The sequence below is a fragment of the Cherax quadricarinatus genome, chromosome 69 (genome assembly GCF_038502225.1).
Source record: "Cherax quadricarinatus isolate ZL_2023a chromosome 69, ASM3850222v1, whole genome shotgun sequence".
NCBI lineage: Eukaryota > Metazoa > Arthropoda > Malacostraca > Decapoda > Parastacidae > Cherax > Cherax quadricarinatus.
In genome coordinates, this window is record NC_091360.1 from 252485 (window position 1) to 275088 (window position 22604).

Below are 22604 nucleotides of genomic sequence, written 5' to 3' on the forward strand. Positions count from 1 at the left end.
AGAAGAAAAGAAAATAAAAATAAAAAAAAGAAAAAAAAAAAGGGGGGACCGGGGAGGGATAGGTCCTAGGAGGAATGAAAGGGCCAGAAATCTCCCTCCGCGCCCAAGAGGACCTCAGCACCGCAAGTAGCGCAGATGCAGCATGGAACCTGTGCCATACCCTACCCATCATGCTAGTAAACTAACAATCCGGGATAGCAACCTCACATCTGCCGAGCTACCTCGGTGGACAAAAGAGAGGGCGGCCGGATATCCGCCACAAAGCATACCTCCTTCGGCCACCACCCCCGGAATCCGAAAGGTGGCTTCCAGAGATACACTCGTCGCCCGAAAGACACCCAAAGCTACTCCGGGATACCGGAGAGGGATCGGGACATCCCCAGGCGATCCAGATTCCACGGCAAACTACGCCACCGCTAAGAACCTCAACGGAATGGGATGGACCCCGGTATCCTTTCTCCTACCCAGGAACTAGCGCGCCTGTGGGAGAAATCCCAAAGGACAAAAAGAGGAAGGGCAAAAGGGAGGAGTGGGGAGGAGGAGGAGGAAAGGAAAAAGGGGAGGATGGGATAGGGGAGGGGAGATTGGGGGGTAATTAGGTTCGGTCTGAGGAAGAAGACCGATAGGTCTAATTCCTCAGACCAAGAGCCTCTTCACCACGCCAAGGAGCCCCCCTTGAAGAGGTTCCAGGTGGTAGCCGAAAGCGGTATGTCTTATGGAGGGTTTCCGACCACCCTCTCTTTTGTGCTCAGTGGATGTGAGGTTGCTATCCTGAATTTTCAGTTTACTGGCATGAAAGGCAGGGTATGGCATAAGTTCCATGCTGCATCTGCACTACTGGCTGCACTGAGGTTTTCTTGGGTGTGTGGGGAGATTTGTGGCCCTTTCATTCCTCCTAGGAGCTACCCCCTCCATGCCCCTCCCCCCCTTCAGCATTTTTTGCTTTTATTCTTATTTCAGAAAACAAGAAACAAGTGGCCTAACCATGGAGTCCCAAGTCCATGATATTTCTCCTCCTAGACCCCTTTCTGCTGTGGTGCCCTCTTCTGACTCTGCCTCATTATCGAACCTTTCTAACATCCCGATACCTTCTACGAGTGTTGTTAGGTAAGACACATATGCAACAGTTAGGTATCTTTATTGTGAAACGTTTCGCCTACACAGTAGGCTTCTTCAGTCAAGTACAGAAAAGTTGATAGAAGCAGAAGATACTTAAAGACGATGTAATCAGTCCATCACCCTTAAAGTTTTGAGGTGGTCAGTCCCTCAGTCTGGAGTAGAGCATTGTTCCATAGTATGAAACAATATGGAGAAGAAGTGACAGGATGGAGCTTTTTATAGCGCCAAGAGGTGAGACGTAGGCCACTAGGAGAGGTAAGAACTCAGATGTTGAGAAGTCAGGTCCCTCTCAAATCCAGCCCCTCTCACTAGTGGAAGTTGTCGAAGTTGATTGCAGGTCTGTACCAAGATACCCTTGTGTTGCAGTGTCTGACAGATTGAACATTAAAATGGTATAAAATACCGACAGGTTGTTAGGTAAGACACATATTGTGGCATGCAAAGAGTACGTAACCTTTATTCGGCGCATGGACACACCCTCATTTACAGGCTATCTCCCCCAACCAGCGAACCAGGTTGCTAAGAGTTGATGATGGGGCCCCATCGTTCAACTAGTGACCAGGTTCTAGCCAATAAGAAGGTGGGATTGACAATCGCAGAGGTTATGTGGATACCGCTCTCCTGTCTGCCCTTGTCATTCCCACTCTAGAGCTGGTTGAAGCACGGTCTGCTATCTTGTGGCTTCTATTTCTGCCTTGCTTACCGTGGAGTGCACTATATTTATCACTGTACATAGTGTACATATTGCTGTTATAATTGGTGAAGGATAATATAAGTCTAAACTTTTTCTACTGTGTTTATTTGCTCCCATTACACCTGGGATAACAGGCCATTTGAAATCCTAGGTTGTAATATGGGGGCCTGTCCGGGAGCTGGACTTAGAGAAACGGTTGAGCTTAGGGTGAAGCTTGTAGCAGGAACATTGTGTAGCTTGCTGTTTCGCTTCGCTTTACAAATTTTGCGTGTCAGTTGCTTATGATCAGCCTTGCTATTGTGTGATCGTTCAACAGCTCGCTACTAGCTTGTTCAGTGTGCTCGCTTCGCTACGGTCAATCTTGTGTGCAGTCGGCTTTGCTTGTATGCGTATTCTGCAATCGTACTGTGCATAGCTAAGCGTGTTCTGCAAATTAACGTGTTACGTTGGGGTATTCGTACTGTGCATAGCGAATAACTTATGCCACCTAGACGAGTCAGACGCCTGGTGTCGGCATATACTTTGCATAACCTACCTAAATTGTCTCTACAGCGTTGTTGGCAAATTGCTCGTTCCATTGGCATTCCCTATAAACGCACTCTTACAGCTGCGCAACTGCGTTCACTTATTGCTGACATACTTATTGAAGAAGAGATGGCACATCAAACTCCTCCCTTTACGGGAGCTAGGGAAAAAACTACTATGTTCTCGCAGGAGGAAGATGATACACCTACGGAGCAAAATGGTCAGTATAGTGCACATGGGTTGTCTCAGGGTGAATCAGCGTCGTTGGCACTTCAGCTGGCAAAAATCAATCTTGAGCAAACTAGGGAACAGAGAGCATTCGCAAGGGAAGAATTTGATAGGGAAAGAGAAAGGAGGCAGTTTTCGCATTCTGTAAACGATTTCAGTTTACAAAAAGCAGTACAGCTTGTTCCCCGCTTCAATGAGGCCGAACCAGAGCAATTTTTCGAAAGCTTCGAAAATCAGGCTCGAGCCTTGAGGTGGCCGGAACAGCACTGGGCAGCGTTGGTTCATACAGCATTATTGGGTAAGGCACAGGAATTTACGTCGGTATTAACTGACGCTGAATTCTCTGATTATCAAGTAGTGAAGACCACAGTGTTGGGAGCATATACATGTATCCCAGCTAAATATCGTAAGACCTTCAAATTGAACAGGCGGCAGCTTGGTCAATCCCTGGTGGACTTTGTGAGACAGCAAACCAAAGCTTTTACCAGCTGGTATAAAGCGAGTGGTGTCTCTAACTTTGAGGAGCTGGTGCAGCTTATTCTGATTGATAACCTGCTGGAGTCTGTGGGACCAGAGGTTCGTGTCTTTCTGCAGGATCGTGACTTAACCACTGCATTGGAGGCGGCCAGGTTGGCTGATACCTTCGAAACGAACCGCTCCTTGTCCGAGCGGTCCCGTCTCTCTTTTCAACAGTCTGGCGTGAGCAGAGATCGACAACATTGGAGAATGAAGTGCCAGCCGGAGGGAGAGCGTCTACGACATCCAACCAAGTCACCTGGTGAGCCACGCTTCTCAACATATGGTCCCCCTGCGGAGAGGCAAACTACTTATGGAGCATCTCGACAACAATATCCAGAGAGGCACCAGCCAGAACGACACCACTTGCAACGTCATCAGGGAGTAAAGGGCAAGCCTGTCGTCTGCTTCAGGTGTAATAAAGTAGGTCATATCAGTTCCAACTGCCCCCAAAAACCTCAACCCATCGGGAAAATCTCTAATATCCCTAGTAACATGTCCCCTAGAGAAGTAGAAAAAGGTATGGCCCCTTATTATTGCGAAAGTCTTATTTCCCTTCAGGAAAACTCAGAACCAACTAAAGTAAATACCTTTAGAGATACTGGAGCATATTGCTCACTTGTCAGAGAAGGAATATTACCCCTTTCAGAGAATACTTCCTTGAATTCCTCAGTTTTATTGGAAGCTTACGGAGGAGCTATATATTCAGTTCCTTTGCATAAAATTTATGTACAGTGCAAATATTACACTGGGTACTTGACTGTAGGTATCTCAAAAGGATTTCCCATGAAAAATGCCATGTTATTACTGGGTAATAACATTACTACTGTTACTTCGTGTCCTGAACCTATAATGATTAATGCTTCTCCAGTGTTGGCCATAACTCGGGCAACATCCCAAGGGTTGTCTGGGGAGAATGTTGACCTATCCTTGGACGACTCCGATCTCGGAATAGCCACGTTGTTTTATGAGACACACCGGCCGGAGTCTCGTAAATCAAGTGAACAGACCCCGATCAAGCCTTCCTATTCCCAGGTTGCAGGATTGCCAGATGTCTCTGTTTCCATGCCCGAGGGACTGTCCTTCCGGGAGGAACAACGTAAGGACCCTTCGTTAAAATTCACTTTTGAGGCAGCCATGGGTAAATCCTCTTTGGGTCATCCAGTCAAGTATGAAGTTAAAAATGATTATTTGGTATGCACTGAGACTGGTAAGGAGACAGAGGGCCGGCAATTATACGACAGGTTAGTGGTTCCAACCAAGTATAGACCTCAGATATTAAATATAGCTCATAATACGTCATCAGGAGGTCACTTAGGAATTACAAAAACCTTGTATAGAATCACAAAAGAATTTTATTGGCCAACATTAAAGAAAGATGTGAAGAATCATATTAGGTGTTGCCGAGAATGTCAGCAAGTTGGAAAACCTGGACATTCTATTAAACCTGCACCTCTCCAACCCATACCTGCTGATGGAGAACCTTTTGCAGATTTAATTATAGATTGTGTAGGTCCACTACCTAAGTCAAAGTCTGGAAATCAGTATTTATTTACAATTATGGATAAAGTAACCAGATATCCTGAAGCGATCCCAATGCGTAGTATCAATACTAAAGCTATTCTCAAAGCTTTAACAAAATTCATTTCTTGTTTTGGCATTCCTAAAACTATACAAAGTGATCAAGGTACTAACTTCACTGCCAAAGCATTTAGGGAAGTATTAACTAGGTTAGGGATAATTCACAACTTATCCACTGCCTATCACCCTCAGTCCCAAGGCGCCTTGGAAAGATTCCACCAAACATTAAAAACAATGATGAGAAGTTTTTGCATGCACTTTCCGACAGATTGGGATGAATCTCTACCTTTGTTGCTGTTCTCAGTACGGGAGACGGTGCAAGAGTCTACAGGGTATAGTCCGTTTGAGCTGATCTTTGGGCACAATGTACGAGGTCCTCTTCGGGTGCTCAAAGAAGGATGGATGGGAGAAGACGTAAGCTCAGCACTCTACAACCCGTCTTCAAGGTTGCAGGTGGCACGTGAGTTGGCCACGGCTAACCTAAAGACAGCTCAAAGTAAGATGAAACAGAGGTATGACAAAAGTGCACAATTCCGCTCCTTCCATCCAGGAGACAAGGTGTTGGTGCAGGAACCTATACCTGGCCACACCTTGAAAGCTAGATTTACGGGACCTATGCAGATAGTAAGTAGATTATCTGATTTAAATTATGTGGTAGCTCCCATTGATAAGACCTCAAAAACAAAAACTTACCACATTAATCAAATCAAGGCCTTTCATACACCAGATAAAGTCCCAGTAATGACTCTGTCCTCTACCTCTGAGGACGACTCTGACTCTTTGCACTCTATCTCTGAAATTAATACTAAACTTTCAAATTCTGTCCTCCTCAAGGATCCTAGCCCTTTAATGGCTGGATTATCTGAAATACAAGCAACCAATTTAACTGAGCTTCTACAGTCATATCCTAATATTTTTTCGAATGTGCCGAAAAAATGTACGTTAGGTTACCATGATGTAGATGTGGGAAAATCTAAACCAATTAAACTCTCCCCCTACAGAGCTAATCCTGAAAAGCAAAGGCTACTTCAGCAGGAAGTAGACTTCTTGTTAGAACATGGTTTAGTGGAGGAGTCATCTAGTCCATGGGCTTCACCGTGCATCCTAGTAAAGAAGGCTGATGGAGGGTTTCGTATGTGCACAGACTACCGTAAAGTGAACGAGGTCACAATTACAGATGCTTACCCTCTTCCTCGTCTGGATGACGTAATTGACTTTGTGGGTAAGGCTACTTTTGTGTCCAAATTAGATCTCCTTAAAGGTTACTATCAGGTACCTTTGACAGATAAGGCGAAGGAAATCTCTGCCTTCGTAATTCCAGGAGGTCATTATCAGTATACAGTTACCCCCTTCGGAATGAAAAATTCCCCCTCTTCATTCCAGAAACTCATCCATCAGGCTATTAAAGGACTTGAAGGCACGGCAGCATACCTAGATGATATTGTTGTGGTGTCTGATACTTGGGATCAACACCTACTTAGACTTAAAGCTCTGTTTGAGACCTTTAAGAATTCCCAATTAACAGTTAATTTGTCTAAATCTTCCTTTGGCCAGGCCACTATCACTTTTCTAGGCCATGAAGTAGGTAGTGGTAATGTTGCACCTAAACTTGCTAAAGTTCTTTCGATTAAAGATTATCCAGTTCCTCATGATAGGAAATCTCTTCAACGTTTCCTAGGCATGATAGGATTTTACAGAAGATTCTGTAAGAATTTCTCAGATATTGTAGCCCCTCTTACCTCTCTTACCAGTCATAAAGTTCCCTTTAATTGGACGTCAGATTGTAACACTGCTTTTAATAAAGCAAAAAGATTATTGTGCTCTGCACCCATTCTCCTGTCTCCAGACTTCTCCAAACCTTTTTCATTACAGGTTGATGCTTGTGAGTCTGGGGTTGGGGCGGTACTATTACAAATCGGGAACAAGGAGTTGCAGCCTGTAGCATACTTTTCAGCTAAGTTCCAGCCACATCAGAGAGCTTACTCTACCATTGAAAAAGAAGCCCTCGCGCTGGTAATGGCTTTGGAGCATTTCGATGTTTATGTGGGCCAGACATCGCAGGTGGTCACAGTCTACAGTGATCACAACCCGTTAGTCTATCTCCAAGCCATGAAGAATCACAACACAAGGCTTATGCGTTGGACGCTCAGGCTGCAGCCCTATAACTTCAAAATTCGTTACATTGCCGGCAAAGAAAATGTGTTGGCAGACTCTTTGTCAAGAGTCTAGTTTAATATTTTATTTAGGTTAGGATGTATTTGTGGTAATCCCCCTTTCAAGCTCTTTTTTTTTATCCCCTGATGTGGGGGTTTTTTTTTAGTGAGGGGATACGGGCTACCGTCCGCTTGTATCTTGGACCTATGTTGGCCTATCTGACTGCTGTCTCACACTGAGTTTAGGGTTTGGCTTTTGGTCACTAGGAAAGCTGAGCTCTATCTAAGAGTGGGATGGTGGAGAGGATAGGCGGTCCCATTATTTTGTGCCATGGCGGCACGGTTACCACTGGGAGGTGGCAGCCTCATCCTGAGCCTTCTCGGGGGTGGGGGTGTGGCATGCAAAGAGTACGTAACCTTTATTCGGCGCATGGACACACCCTCATTTACAGGCTATCTCCCCCAACCAGCGAACCAGGTTGCTAAGAGTTGATGATGGGGCCCCATCGTTCAACTAGTGACCAGGTTCTAGCCAATAAGAAGGTGGGATTGACAATCGCAGAGGTTATGTGGATACCGCTCTCCTGTCTGCCCTTGTCATTCCCACTCTAGAGCTGGTTGAAGCACGGTCTGCTATCTTGTGGCTTCTATTTCTGCCTTGCTTACCGTGGAGTGCACTATATTTATCACTGTACATAGTGTACATATTGCTGTTATAATTGGTGAAGGATAATATAAGTCTAAACTTTTTCTACTGTGTTTATTTGCTCCCATTACACCTGGGATAACAGGCCATTTGAAATCCTAGGTTGTAATACATATGCAACAGTTAGGTATCTTTATTGTGAAACGTTTCGCCTACACAGTAGGCTTCTTCAGTCAAGTACAGAAAAGTTGATAGAAGCAGAAGATACTTGAAGACGATGTAATCAGTCCATCACCCTTAAAGTTTTGAGGTGGTCAGTCCCTCAGTCTGGACTTCTACAAGTAATATTTCATTGCTCACCCCTGGTACCAAGGTTCCACCTAACTCCTTTGATACATCAGACCTCCACGTATCTTCAACCATGCTTCCGGCTGCTCCCTCTTGGTGCACCAATTTTCAGATCGCCTGCGCATCTCAGGATGGACCACCTCTGGTCAGACACCTAAACAGCCACAACCATTAACAGATGACACGGTTTCAATTACCTCTTGCTCTTCCCAGAAAAGACTACCATGACCTTCACTCCCCTTACACTACATTTCGAAGTACTGAATGGACCAGTTTTTCACTCTGCAACTGACATCTCCCACTGACTATCTTTCCCATCATAGTATCAGTAAGGCACTCCTGCACCATATTGGTCAAAATATTTAATTTCATGCTCTTAAGAGTGATGTATGTATCGTCACAGTGCAAAATGCTGGCCAGGCTCACAATCTGTCCTTTCTTGTCTCCATAGATATTCCTGTCATGATTCTAAAACACATTTCTCTTTATTCTTGCAATAATACCATGGTTCTACCTCTTACCATTGCTCAACATTATTTCCAGACATGTGATGCTCCAAAAACATCCCAATTCTCAAAGTTAACATTTATGTATGTACTTCCACCCCACAGGCGGAGATGCTTCCCCTGCAAAGTATTTCACTTCACGTTTGACTGCTGAGAACTTCTGTCCTCAGTTTATATATTTCTACACAACAGTGTATAAACTGCAGGTTCATGGCAGAATGCCCCATCATTGGTACTGCAGCCCAATACATCCTGCAGCCCACCTCCCACTTGCCTTAATTGTAATGAGGCTCACCCGGCTTATTCGTGCTATTGCCAAGTTTACTTAAAAGAATGAGAAATTCGCTGACTCGGAGAGAAAGAGGGTTTCACTTACGCCATGGCAGTCTCTCATTTCCACCTCCAAGGGAAACTTCCACAACTTTCTTATTGTAGAGGTACTAAGCAGCCTCTAACCTTGATGGTACCTACTTCCACAATCTCCTCTCTGGTCACAACCTCCACAGTCACCTCCATTTCTAACTCTTAACTCACGAAATCGTAACGACACAATTGCAAACAAACCATACCACGGGTGGGGTTTGAACCCGTGGTCAGAAAGTCTCAAAACTCCAGACCACGGGTTCAAACCCCACCCATGGTATGGTTTCTAACTCTTTTTCAACCCTGGACTCTGAGGTCCCTACCTCGTTGACTCAAACTGTCCTCAAGTCTTCATCTTCTCATTTGCATGTACATGTATATAAGGCTACAAGACCTCCCACAATGACACCTTCCCTTCACCTCTACTCCCAAGTCTAAAACATCCCTAAAGTTCAAATATCCTTTGGCCCCTCCTTTACTTAACCTTCCCAAACATTATTCCTTTCCATCCTCTGTGCCTAGTACTTTACCTCTTACTGTCTCTGTAACAGGTGTGGAGGTTCATCCTCTCCCTCGTACAGTTCCCTCTTCTGTTCCCTCCCAAGTTTCTTCCTCTCCTATCCCTTCCCAAGTTGACTATCTCTCATTCCCCCCCCCCCCCCTTTGGTAACTTCCAGCATCTCTCCAATCTTTATGCACCCTCCCCCTTCCATCTCTGATGTCATATTACCTGCAACCTTCTTGTCCTCTGAATCGCTTGAAGCTCTTTTTGAATATACTGAAGAGACAAAACCAATGATGGACATCGATCCACCTCCCATCACTCCTCCTTACTTTTCTAAACTATCTACACAACTCCTTTCTTCACAGCATTCCAATCATTCGCTGCTTACTCATTTTCTGCTACCTCCACATGTAGACTATACTAACCCTCCTAGTCCATAGACACCTACTGCTTCATGTTACCAGTATACTTCTCTTCACAAATCATGGCTTATTTACAGTGGAATATTTGAGGCCTCAGAGGTAACTGAGGCAAGCTTCAGGTGTTGTTCTCTCAACTTTTCCGTTTGTCTGTTTACAGGAACCTAAATTACACTCCGCTGTTATCCATCCCATCTCAGGGCTACATTTTATTGCATTCATCAGATCCTTTTCCTGATGGAACTTTTAATGAAAGTGCACTTCTTGTATGCATTGGTATATTACACAATCAGATCGTTATTCATACTTCGCTGCTTTACACTGCAGCTCGCATCATCTTGAACAAGTGGTATACATAACATAAATAAGTGGTAGTATACAGTTTGCTCTTTGTATCTTTCTCCTTCTCGAGCATTATCTATTCCAGATGTTGCATTTCTGGTTTCTTCCTTACCACCACCTCTTCTCTTACTAGGTGATTTTAATGCTCATTATTTCTTCCGAGGGGGAAGGGGTGTCTCACTGTTGCTCTCAAGGCGATCAGTTAGAGGCTCTTCTCATTTCTCTTCCCTTCCATGTCTTAAATACGGGTACTTCCACCCATTTTGACCCTCACACTCAATCTCTCTCTCTCTCTCTTGCATTTATCTCTCAGTTTGCTCCTCATCAACTGCACTCAACTTTACCTGGTCTGTGCTCCCAGATTTACATGACAGTGATCATTTTCCTATCCCAATCGTATTCTTGCCCTCCTCGAAGCCCGCATTTGATCCAAGTAAAGATCTCAATTTGAACAGGCGAATTGGGGCCTTTACTTGCAACGAACTGTTTTTAGTGAGGAATCGTCTTCATCCTCCACTGATGAGCTATTGCGACTATTTTTGACCTCGATTTTAACCATGGCTTCACATTCAATCCCTCAAACCTCGAGTAGTAACTCATGAATGTGTGCCTTGGTGGTCTCCTGCTTGTTCTCATGCAGTATGTTTGAAGTGTGCTACATGGGGCCAATATCGTTACAATAGGACCAAAGAGCGACTCCTTGATTTTAAGCAGGCTCTTGCAACCACAGCAACCACCCAGGGAGGTACTACCATCCTGCCAAGTGAGTGTAAAACGAAAGCCTGTAATTGTTTTACATGATGGTAGGATTGCTGGTGTCTTTTGTCTGTCTCATAAATATGCAAGATTACAGGTACGTCTTGCTACTTCTACTTACACTTAGGTCACACTACACATACATGTACACGTTTATTTATACACACTCATCTGAGTTTTCTTTGATTTTATCTTAATAGTTCTTGGTCTTATTACTTTTCCTTTTATATCCATGGGGAAGTGGAATAAGAATCTTTCCTCCGTAAGCCATGCGTGTTGTAAAAGTCAACTAAAATGCCGGGAACAATGGGCTAGTAACCCCTTTTCCTGTAAAGATTACTAACAAGAATAAGAAGAAGAAAATTGTCAAAGTGGGAAGTCTGAATGTGCGTGGATGTTGTGCAAATGATAAGAAAGAGATGATTGTGGATGTTATGAATGAGAAGAAACTGGATGTCCTGGCTTTAAGTGAAACAAAGCTGAAGGGGGTGGGAGAGTTTCAATGGAGAGGAATAAATGGGATTAGGTCAGGGGTTTCAAATAGAGTTAGAGCTAAAGAAGGAGTAGCAATAATGTTGAAGGATAAGCTATGGCAGGAAAAGAGGGACTACAAATGTATAAATTCAAGGATTATGTGGAGTAAAATAAAGATTGGATGTGAAAAGTGGGTTATAGTAAGCGTGTATGCACCTGGAGAAGAGAGAAGTGTAGAGGAGAGAGAGAGATTCTGGGAAATGTTGAGTGAATGCGTGGGGAGTTTTGAATCAAGTGTGAGAGTAATGGTGGTTGGGGATTTCAATGCTAAAGTGGGTAAAAATGTTATGGAGGGAGTAGTAGGTAAATTTGGGGTGCCAGGGGTAAATGTAAATGGGGAGACTTTAATTGAGCTATGTGTAGAAAGAAATTTGGTAATAAGTAATACATATTTTATGAAAAAGAGGATAAATAAATATACAAGGTATTATGTAGCACGTAATGAAAGTAGTTTGTTAGATTATGTATTGGTGGATAAAAGGTTGATGGGTAGGCTCCAGGATGTACATGTTTATAGAGGGGCAACTGATATATCGGATCATTATTTAGTTGTAGCTACAGTTAGAGTAAGAGGTAGATGGGAAAAGAGGAAGGTGGCAACAACAAGTAAGAGGGAGGTGAAAGTGTATAAACTAAGGGAGGAGGAAGTTCGGGCGAGATATAAGCGACTATTGGCAGAAAGGTGGGCTAGTGCAAAGATGAGTAGTGGGGGGTTGAAGAGGGTTGGAATAGTTTTAAAAATGCAGTATTAGAACGTGGGGCAGAAGTTTGTGGTTATAGGAGGGTGGGGGCAGGAGGAAAGAGGAGTGATTGGTGGAATGATGAAGTAAAGGGTGTGATAAAAGAGAAAAAGGTAGCTTACGAGAGGTTTTTACAAAGCAGAAGTGTTATAAGAAGAGCAGAGTATATGGAGAGTAAAAGAAAGGTGAAGAGAGTGGTGAGAGAGTGCAAAAGGAGAGCAGATGAAAGAGTGGGAGAGGCACTGTCAAGAAATTTTAATGAAAATAAGAAAAAATTTTGGAGTGAGTTAAACAAGTTAAGAAAGCCTAGGGAAAGTATGGATTTGTCAGTTAAAAACAGAGTAGGGGAGTTAGTAGATGGGGAGAGGGAGGTATTAGGTAGATGGCGAGAATATTTTGAGGAACTTTTAAATGTTAAGGAAGAAAGGGAGGCGGTAATTTTATGCACTGGCCAGGGAGGTATACCATCTTTTAGGAGTGAAGAAGAGCAGAATGTAAGTGTGGTGGAGGTACGTGAGGCATTACGTAGAATGAAAGGGGGTAAAGCAGCTGGAACTGATGGGATCATGACAGAAATGTTAAAAGCAGGGGTGGATATAGTGTTGGAGTGGTTGGTACTTTTGTTTAATAAATGTATGAAAGAGGGGAAGGTACCTAGGGATTGGCGGAGAGCATGTATAGTCCCTTTATATAAAGGGAAAGGGGACAAAAGAGATTGTAAAAATTATAGAGGAATAAGTTTACTGAGTATACCAGGAAAAGTATACGGTAGGGTTATAATTGAAAGAATTAGAGGTAAGACAGAATGTAGAATTGCGGACGAGCAAGGAGGCTTCAGAGTTGGTAGGGGATGTGTAGATCAAGTGTTTACATTGAAGCATATATGTGAACAGTATTTAGATAAAGGTAGGGAAGTTTTTATTGCATTTATGGATTTAGAAAAGGCATATGATAGAGTGGATAGAGGAGCAATGTGGCAGATGTTGCAAGTATATGGAATAGGTGGTAAGTTACTAAATGCTCTAAAGAGCTTTTATGAGGATAGTGAGGCTCAGGTTAGGGTGTGTAGAAGAGAGGGAGAATACTTCCCGGTAAAAGTAGGTCTTAGACAGGGATGTGTAATGTCACCATGGTTGTTTAATATATTTATAGATGGGGTTGTAAAAGAAGTAAATGCTAGGGTGTTCGGGAGAGGGGTGGGATTAAATTATGGGGAATCAAATTCAAAATGGGAATTGACACAGTTACTTTTTGCTGATGATACTGTGCTTATGGGAGATTCTAAAGAAAAATTGCAAAGGTTAGTGGATGAGTTTGAGAATGTGTGTAAAGGTAGAAAGTTGAAAGTGAACATAGAAAAGAGTAAGGTGATGAGGGTATCAAATGATTTAGATAAAGAAAAATTGGATATCAGATTGGGGAGGAGGAGTATGGAAGAAGTGAATGTTTTCAGATACTTGGGAGTTGACGTGTCGGCGGATGGATTTATGAAGGATGAGGTTAATCATAGAATTGATGAGGGAAAAAAGGTGAGTGGTGCGTTGAGGTATATGTGGAGTCAAAAAACGTTATCTATGGAGGCAAAGAAGGGAATGTATGAAAGTATAGTAGTACCAACACTCTTATATGGATGTGAAGCTTGGGTGGTAAATGCAGCAGCGAGGAGACGGTTGGAGGCAGTGGAGATGTCCTGTCTAAGGGCAATGTGTGGTGTAAATATTATGCAGAAAATTCGGAGTGTGGAAATTAGGAGAAGGTGTGGAGTTAATAAAAGCATTACTCAGAGGGCAGAAGAGGGGTTGTTGAGGTGGTTTGGTCATTTAGAGAGAATGGATCAAAGTAGAATGACATGGAAAGCATATAAATCTATAGGGGAAGGAAAGAGGGGTAGGGGTCGTCCTCGAAAGGGTTGGAAAGAGGGGGTAAAGGAGGTTTTGTGGGTGAGGGGCTTGGACTTCCAGCAAGCGTGCATGAGCATGTTAGATAGGAGTGAATGGAGACGAATGATACTTGGGACCTGACGATCTGTTGGAGTGTGAGCAGGGTAATATTTAGTGAAGGGATTCAGGGAAACCGGTTATTTTCATATAGTCGGACTTGAGTCCTGGAAATGGGAAGTACAATGCCTGCACTTTAAAGGAGGGGTTTGGGATATTGGCAGTTTGGAGGGATATGTTGTGTATCTCTATACGTATATGCTCCTAAACTGTTGTATTCTGAGCACCTCTGCAAAAGCAGTGATAATGTGTGTGTGTGGTGAAAGTGTTGAATGATGATGAAAGTATTTTCTTTTTGGGGATTTTCTTTCTTTTTTTTGGGTCACCCTGCCTCGGTTTGAGACGACCGACTTGTTGAAAAAAAAAAAAAAAAAAAACCTATGAAGCTAAACGCACTTGTTGGCAGGATTATATTTCTACCGTTACTTTGGCTTCCTCTTTAACCCGTAAACGGTCCAAATGTATATATACGTTTTTTCAACATTTGAAAGTATGTAAAAAAAGTAGATCTTCTTTTTGTTTTTCTACATTTGAAAATGCGTAAAAAAACTTTGATCTCATTTTTTTTATTGTTATATTTGAAAATATGTAAAAAAAAATTTGATCTATTTTTGTAGCACTACACATGTGAACGTAGATCTGCTTGGGTTAAGTGCAAATTGGGAAAAAAAAAAGTATGAAAATTGAGTGGCAAATACACTCTAGACCCAGCTCCCATACTTCAGGTTGCTGGTGTCAGCATTGCAAGACCTCCTGAACTTACCACAGAGATTCGCAATCATCTTGTTCGTATCAGGACTTCCAACTATGCCCCTCACTCTATGCCTTTACACTCTTCTTCCATCAGAGACAAGTCTCATAATGTGCATTTTACACTTCTAGAACTGGAGTCAATACTTTCCGCATGCTGATCGTTGGCAGCTAGGCCTGATGGCATTCATATTCGTATGCTTCAGCATTTACATCAGTCAGCCCTTGCCGTCCTCTTGCATACTTTTAATCTTATTTGGTCACAAGGAGTTCTTCCAAAGCTGTGGAAAACGACCGTTGTTCTGCCTTTTTGTAAAGGGCCATGATGCCTCACACTATCGTCCCATTGCTCTTACTAGTGCAGTTTGTAAGTTGCTGGAACAACTAGTAATTAGACGTCTGATGTAGTATTTAGACACATAGTAGTCTCTTCACTAATCAATTTGGCTTTTGTAAGGGCTACTCCACTACTGACCCCTTATTGCACTTAGATGCCTATGTTCATAGTGCTTTTGATAGTAACCACTCAATTATCAGTCTATTTTGATCTTGGAAAGGCGTATGACACTACTTCGAGATATACAGTGGAACCTTGTTTTTTATTTTTTAACAAGTCGGCCGTCTCCCACCAAAGCAGGGTGACCCAAAAAGAAAGAAAATCCCCAAAAAGAAAATACTTTCATCATTCAACACTTTCACCTCACTCACACATAGTCACTGTTTTTGCAGAGGTGCTCGGAAATACAACAGTTTAGAAGCATATACGTACGTATAAAGATACACAACATATCCCTCCAAACTGCCAATATCCCAAACCCCTCCTTTAAAGTGCAGGCATTGTACTTCCCATTTCCAGGACTCAAGTCCGGCTATATAAAAATAACTGGTTTCCATTTACTCCTAACACGCTCATGCACGCTTGCTGGAAGTCCAAGCCCCTCGCCCACAAAACCTCCTTCACCCCCTCCCTCCAATCTTTTCAAGGATGACCCCTACCCGGCCTTCCTTCCCCTACAGATTTATACGCTCTCCATGTCATTCTACTTTGATCCATTTTCTCTAAATGACCAAACCACCTCAACAACCCCTCATCAGTCCTCTGACTAATACTTTTATTAACTCCACACCTTCTCCTAATTTCCACACTCCGAATTTTCTGCATAATATTTACACCACACATTGCCTTTAGACAGGACATCACTGCCTTCAACCGTCTCCTCGCTGCAGCATTTACAACCCAAGCTTCACACCCATATAAGAGTGTTGGTACCACTATACTTTCATAGATTCCCTTATTTGCCTCCATAGATAACTTTTTTTTGTCTCCACATATACCTCAATGCACCACTCACCTTTTTTCCTTCATAAATCAATCCGCTGACACGTTAACTCCCAAATATCTAAAAACGTTCACTTCCATACCCCTCCTCTCCAATTTGATATCCAATTTTTCTTTATCTAAATCATTTGATACCCTCATCACCTTACTCTTTTCTATGTTCACTTTCAACTTTCTACCTTTACACACACTCCCAAACTTGTCCACTAACCTTTGCAATTTCTCTTTAGAATCTCCCATAAGCACAGTATCAGCAAAAAGCAACTGTGTCAATTCCCATTTTGTATTTGATTCCCCATAATTTAATCCCACCCCTCTCCCGAACACCCTAGCATTTACTTCTTTTACAACCCCATCTATAAATATATTAAACAACCATGGTGACATTACACATCCCTGTCTAAGACCTACTTTTACCGGGAAGTATTCTCCCTCTCTTCTACACACCCTAACCTGAGCCTCACTATCCTCATAAAAGCTCTTTACAGCATTTAGTAACTTACCACCTATTCCATATACTTGCAACATCTGCCACATTGCTCCTCTATCCACTCTATCATATGCCTTTTCTAAATCCATAAATGCAATAAAAACCTCCCTACCTTTATCTAAATACTGTTCACGTATATGCTTCAATGTAAACACTTGATCTACACATCCCCTACCCACTCTAAAACCTCCTTGCTCATCCGCAATCCTACATTCTGTCTTGCCTCTAATAGTTTCAATTATAACCCTACCGTACACTTTTCCTGGTATACTCAGTAAACTTATTCCTCTATAATTTTTACCATCTCTTTTGTCCCCCTTCCCTTTATATAAAGGGACTATACATGCTCTCTGCCAATCCCTAGGTACCTTCCCCTCTTTCATACATTTTTTATTTTTTATTAACACACTGGCCGATTCCCACCAAGGCAAGGTGGCCCGAAAAAGAAAAACTTTCACCATCATTCACTCCATTACTGTCTTGCCAGAAGGGTGTTTTACACCACAGTTTTTAAACTGCAACATTAACACCCCTCCTTCAGAGTGCAGGCACTGTACTTCCCATCTCCAGGACTCAAGTCCTGGAGTCATACATTTATTAAACAAAAATACCAACCACTCCAACCCTAAAAGATGGTATACCTCCCTGGCCAGTGCATGAAATTACCGCCTCCCTTTCTTCGTCGACATTTAAAAGTTCCTCAAAATATTCTCGCCATCTCCCTATCTACTAACTCCCCTACTCTGTTTTTAACTGACAAATCCATTTGTTCCCTAGGCTTTCTTAACTTGTTTAACTCACTCCAAAATTTTTTTCTTATTTTCATTAAAATTTCTTGACAGTGCCTCTCCCACTATCATCTGCTCTCCTTTTGCACTCTCTCACCACTCTCTTCACCTTTCTTTTACTCTCCATATACTTTACTCTTCTTATAACACTTCTGCTTTGTAAAAACCTCTCATAAGCTATCTTCTTCTCTTTTATCACAACCTTTATTTCATCATTCCACCAATCACTCCTCTTTCCTCTTGCACCCACCCTCCTATAACCACAAACTTCTGCCCCACATTCTAATACTGCATTTTTTAAATTATTCCAACCCTCTTCAACCCCCCCACTACTCATATTTGCACCAGTCCACCTTTCTGCCAATAGTTGCTTATATCTCACCCAACCACTCTAACACTACATCCCCTCACCCTGCTTTTAACATTTCTGTCATGTTCCCGTCAGTTCCAGCTGCTTTATCCCCTTTCATTCTACGTAATGCCTCACGCACCTCCCCCACACTCACATACTGCTCTTCTTCACTCCCTTTCTTCGTCGACATATAAAAGTTCCTTGGTTGTCAAATTTAATTCGCTCCAGATATCGATTCGACACCCAAAATGGACGACAACCGAAGCAATTTTTCCCATAAAGAATAATGTAAATAGAATTAATCCATTCCAGACCCCAACTGACAATATAATAAATTATTACAAATGTACTAACTACTACATAAAACTGTAAAAATGAATACTAAAAGAAACTTGAACTGAAATACTGAACAGTAAATGAAAATTTAACTGCCTCTTATTTGTCAGAGGAGAACTAATGGCATACTGGAAGCAGGAGGTGGAGGAGAGGAGGGGGTATATTACTGCTTGGAAGGAGAGTCTTCTTCTATTATGTCAGACAACTGTCCTTCTGATGTTGTTTCTCTTCGTTGTCTCTTTTCACCACTAACACCTTGTTCTGGCTCACTGGTTCTCACTAAAAATCTGTCCAGTGAGGTTTGTTTCAAGCTCTCTGTTGTACATTTCTAGTTTAGATGTTAGTACACCTGACATCATCATCACACCTTCAGATATATCCTTTTAATGATTTAACATCTGTTGGAAAAAATTGATCAGTATGTATGTTATCACATGCTACCAATGGAGGACAGTTAAGAGTCACAAAATATTGATAGAGAAGCTATCGAAGATTCAAATTAGATGTAAAGTCATCCTATGTGATGTCTTTAACAGTTCCATGCTAACCTGACCTTGCATTCCCATTCCCCCAGGCACTGTATGACCCTTAAGAGTTAAGTGTTTCCTCTAAATATAATAATTCAGGAAATGTATCATTCAATAATTAATAGCATAATTATAACTAAGTAGCTTCAATAAAGAGATTTGAATTTCTACATTGCTGCTGTCTGCATTCTGAAGTGCATTTGGTATTTTTCCACTCGATTATGAAAAAAAAAAAATCTCACTGGGACAGAAATCGATGATCATTTTGATGGAGAAAACAGAGAGAAATCATAAGTTCTAAATATTATTAGAGGATAAGGATAGTGTACAATGGGATAATGGTCTAACCATTTCTAAGGAAATAATAAAGAGCAGGCTATGTACTGTCAGCACTCTGATCATTATGAATACCTGCATACATCTGTCCTGAATTATTAGTTGACATCACAGGTTCATGCCATTATTGTAAGAATCATTTGTAAGATTATATATCTCATACAAGATTTTCTGAAATAATAATAATACTTGTATTATTGTCAATTATCAATACAAACATTTATTATACTCACAAAACTCATCACTGGACTACTGAAGTTTCTCCTTGCCTTCCCTGCGAGTAAGGAAGCAGAGGGTATAGCAAAGACTACAGGTAAGGCAGCAGAGAGCCAGCATTACCAGAAGAAGAAAGACAGCCACATCAAGAGCAAAGTATTGCAAGAAGGAAAGGTGAGCACCAGGCATCTTGAGGTGGGTGAGGCGACCATGACGGTGTACTCTTTCAATCCACCTAATTCCTCTCTCCACCCCAGACTCTCCCTCCTCTTGCCACAGAGCAGAAAACCTTGCTGCAGTTTCTTGGTACCTGGAGGATGAAACAACTCATGAGTAATTGCAACTGCCAGGAAATGTCCTGTGAGGACCAATGTCTACCCTACTTTCATGTGTCAGGCACAACTTGCCTCGATCCCTCATCCTCCCCAATAATGACACCATGAGACTAGTGCCAGGTTTTTTTCCTGGTGAATAAACAACAAAACATTCTTGGGGTTAATTAAACTAGTGATTATTAACCATCAGAATGTGAGTATCCTGTATGTTTTGCTAAGCTCAACATAATGGATATTTCAGTATGCAAACTTTGTTTTGTTAGTCTAACAGCTTTGATGTACTCAAACTGCAAGAGAACACTGAGAAATTGCAAGAATACTGAGGAATATGAAAAAAGAGGTTATTTAAAATATAATGTATTACTATCTGAAAACTTTTATAACATATGGTAGTGTGAGAAATGTAAGAACTTCTACCAATAACCTCAGCAAGGAATCCATTGTTGAGGATATATATACCACATGTATATATAATATAGGTAGTAGGTTGGTAGACAGCAACCGCCCAGGGAGGTAGTACCCTCCTGCCGAGTGAGTGTAAAACGAAAGCCTGTAATTGTTTTACATGATGGTAGGATTGCTGGTGTCTTTTGTCTGTCTCATAAACATGCAAGATTTCAGGTATGTCTTGCTACTTCTACTTACACTTAGGTCACACTACACATACATGTACAAGCGTATATATACACACCCCTCTGGGTTTTCTTCTATTTTCTTTCTAGTTCTTGTTCTTGTTTATTTCCTCTTATCTCCATGGGGAAGTGGAACAGAATTCTTCCTCCGTAAGCCATGCGTGTCGTAAGAGGCGACTGAAATGCCGGGAGCAAGGGGCTAGTAACCCCTTCTCCTGTATATATTACTAAATTTGAAAGGAGAAACTTACATTTTTCCTTTTATGTCACCCCACCTCGGTGGGATTCGGCTGGTACATTGAAAGAAGAAGAATGTATATATAAACACTAAGTACACGGCACCAGAATGATGACCCACAACTCTAAAGAATACAAAAAGTGTTAGAGGAAGCCTGTTATTTTCCATGTGGCTTGTCCCTAAACAAATAAAGCTGAACTACTGAGGATATAAAAAGTTAAATATCTCAGTGCTGCTTTAAAGGATTAGAGGAGACATAATCATAAAAAATACTCCAGGATATCTACAGACTCCAAGAAGTGTAATTACTATTTGTGATTATGAGTTATGTTTCTAGTATCACATCTTCAGTAATTAGTTTATCATTTACATAATCAACTTGAAATGCTGTATCCTTTTATTACATCCCCATTCAGCACATTCAATTTTTCCATCTCTGAAAAAATCTCAAGTACCCTTTCAGTTCAGTTCTTTTGCAATATACAACTGTGGTCTTTTTATTTATTTTTGATCTTTTTAAATAAAAGAGCTTGATCCATTCATATGTATCCTTTTCTACCGTTACATATGATTACCACAATTTCTTTGTTCCTCCTATCAAATAACGATGATTCCCAGTACAGTACTGCACTTTTCGTATGTAGGGAACCACAGGCATCTGGAGGGAGGATGAAAGCTACTGACCTGGTATTGTTAAGTACGGCTATAATGGTGGTGTATGCAAGGTGTTCTGTGATGGCATTTTTATCTATCATGAGCCCTAGGCCGCGATCCACCACCCTGCGAGCATTGTCACCCTGGTCAGCAAAGATTGGGAAGGCAACAATGGGCACACCATGGTACACTGCCTCGTTGACGCCGTTTTGTCCACAGTGGGTCACGAACAGCACAGTGTTGGGGTGAGCTGTGTCAGAAGAGGCTCAGTATGTTGAAACAAGCTATACAACTACACAGCATTAATTTATTTTTTAAAACCTTTGTATAAATAAGCATAATCATTACCCCCAACAAGGTTGGTTACCTAGAGTGCTTCAATATTTTGCTTCTCAGTCCTCCATTTTTATGAGATAACCTCAGAATGCCTTTCCAAATTGACCTCAAACTTAACAACTTGTACATTTTAGTAAAATGAAGGTTTAATTTGGTGGGGGGCTTCATATTTGTCAATTTTGAGAGAGGATAATTTTCAGCAGTTTGAACAATAATGAACAGGCATAGCTACAACAAACTTGTTATTCTTCTATTCATCTTCTGACCCCTTATGTTCTGTGTACTCTTAAATCAAAAGCAGTATACAAAACTTGCAAATTTCCTTCAAATTTAGCATGTGACCTCCATGAGAACATCCAAATATCCAATCAAAATTACGTTAAGAAGATGCTATAGTACTTACCAATGCCCATGCCGGGGACTACCTAGATGGGAATTTCCCAAATTCCTTCTATCTTGCACCAACTGAGCCCATGGAAGTCACTGAGATTATGAAGTCACTTAAAAATAACTCAGGGAATCTGTCTCATGTCCCACCATTACTGTACAAGCGAGCGGCCCATGTCCTTTCACATGCTATTTCATTACTTTTTAACAAGTCACTAGAAACTAGCACCTTCCCGAAACTACTCAAGATGGCAAGGGTTACACCAATACATAAAGGTGGTGACCCTACAGACTTAAACAACTATAGGCCAATATCAAACTTACCATTGCTATCCAAAATCTTTGAGAAACTTGTGCACAGGAGACTATATTCATTTATAACGACACAAAACATACTCAACCCCTGCCAATTTGGATTCAGGAAAAATAAAAGCACTAATGATGCAATCATAAGAATGCTAGATCTGCTTTACACAGCATTGGAAAATAAGGAATATCCACTAGGAATTTTTATTGACCTAAGAAAAGCTTTTGACACAGTAGACTATGATATCCTACTCCACAAACTTGACCATTACGGTATAAGAGGCCATGCGCTTGCTTATTTCAAATCTTACCTTACTAATAGGTATCAGTATGTCACCATTAAAGACACAGCATCAACAACACGGCCACTTGATACTGGAGTTCCGCAGGGAAGTGTCCTTGGTCCCCTGCTCTTCCTCATATACATCAATGATCTTCCAAACGTATCCCAACACCTGAAACCCATTCTCTTTGCTGACGACATGACTTATGTCATCTCTCACCCTAATCTTGCCACCCGCAACACCATTGTTAACGAGGAGCTGATCAAAATATCGACTTGGATGACAGCCAATAAACTTATGCTTAACACTGACAAAACCTACTATAT

At 41.7% G+C, this 22604-nt stretch overlaps 1 protein-coding gene across 4 annotated transcripts in view; it reads right to left on the reverse strand.

Annotated features, from left to right (window-relative positions):
- The window catches only part of LOC128701838 (UDP-glucuronosyltransferase 2B1), an 83134-nt gene that overhangs the window by 8014 nt on the left and 52516 nt on the right, over positions 1-22604 (reverse strand). For 3 of the 4 annotated variants that reach the window (XM_070099792.1, XM_070099790.1, XM_053795762.2), the window contains 2 exons: positions 20996-21215; positions 19124-19416 (listed from right to left, as the gene is read on the reverse strand). In XM_070099792.1, the coding sequence (XP_069955893.1) occupies positions 19140-19416; positions 20996-21215 (497 nt within the window). In that variant the 3' untranslated portion in view covers positions 19124-19139. Of the gene's footprint in view, positions 1-18127; positions 18426-19123; positions 19417-20995; positions 21216-22604 lie in introns of those variants that run through there. The other variant, XM_053795761.2, reaches the window with a different exon arrangement.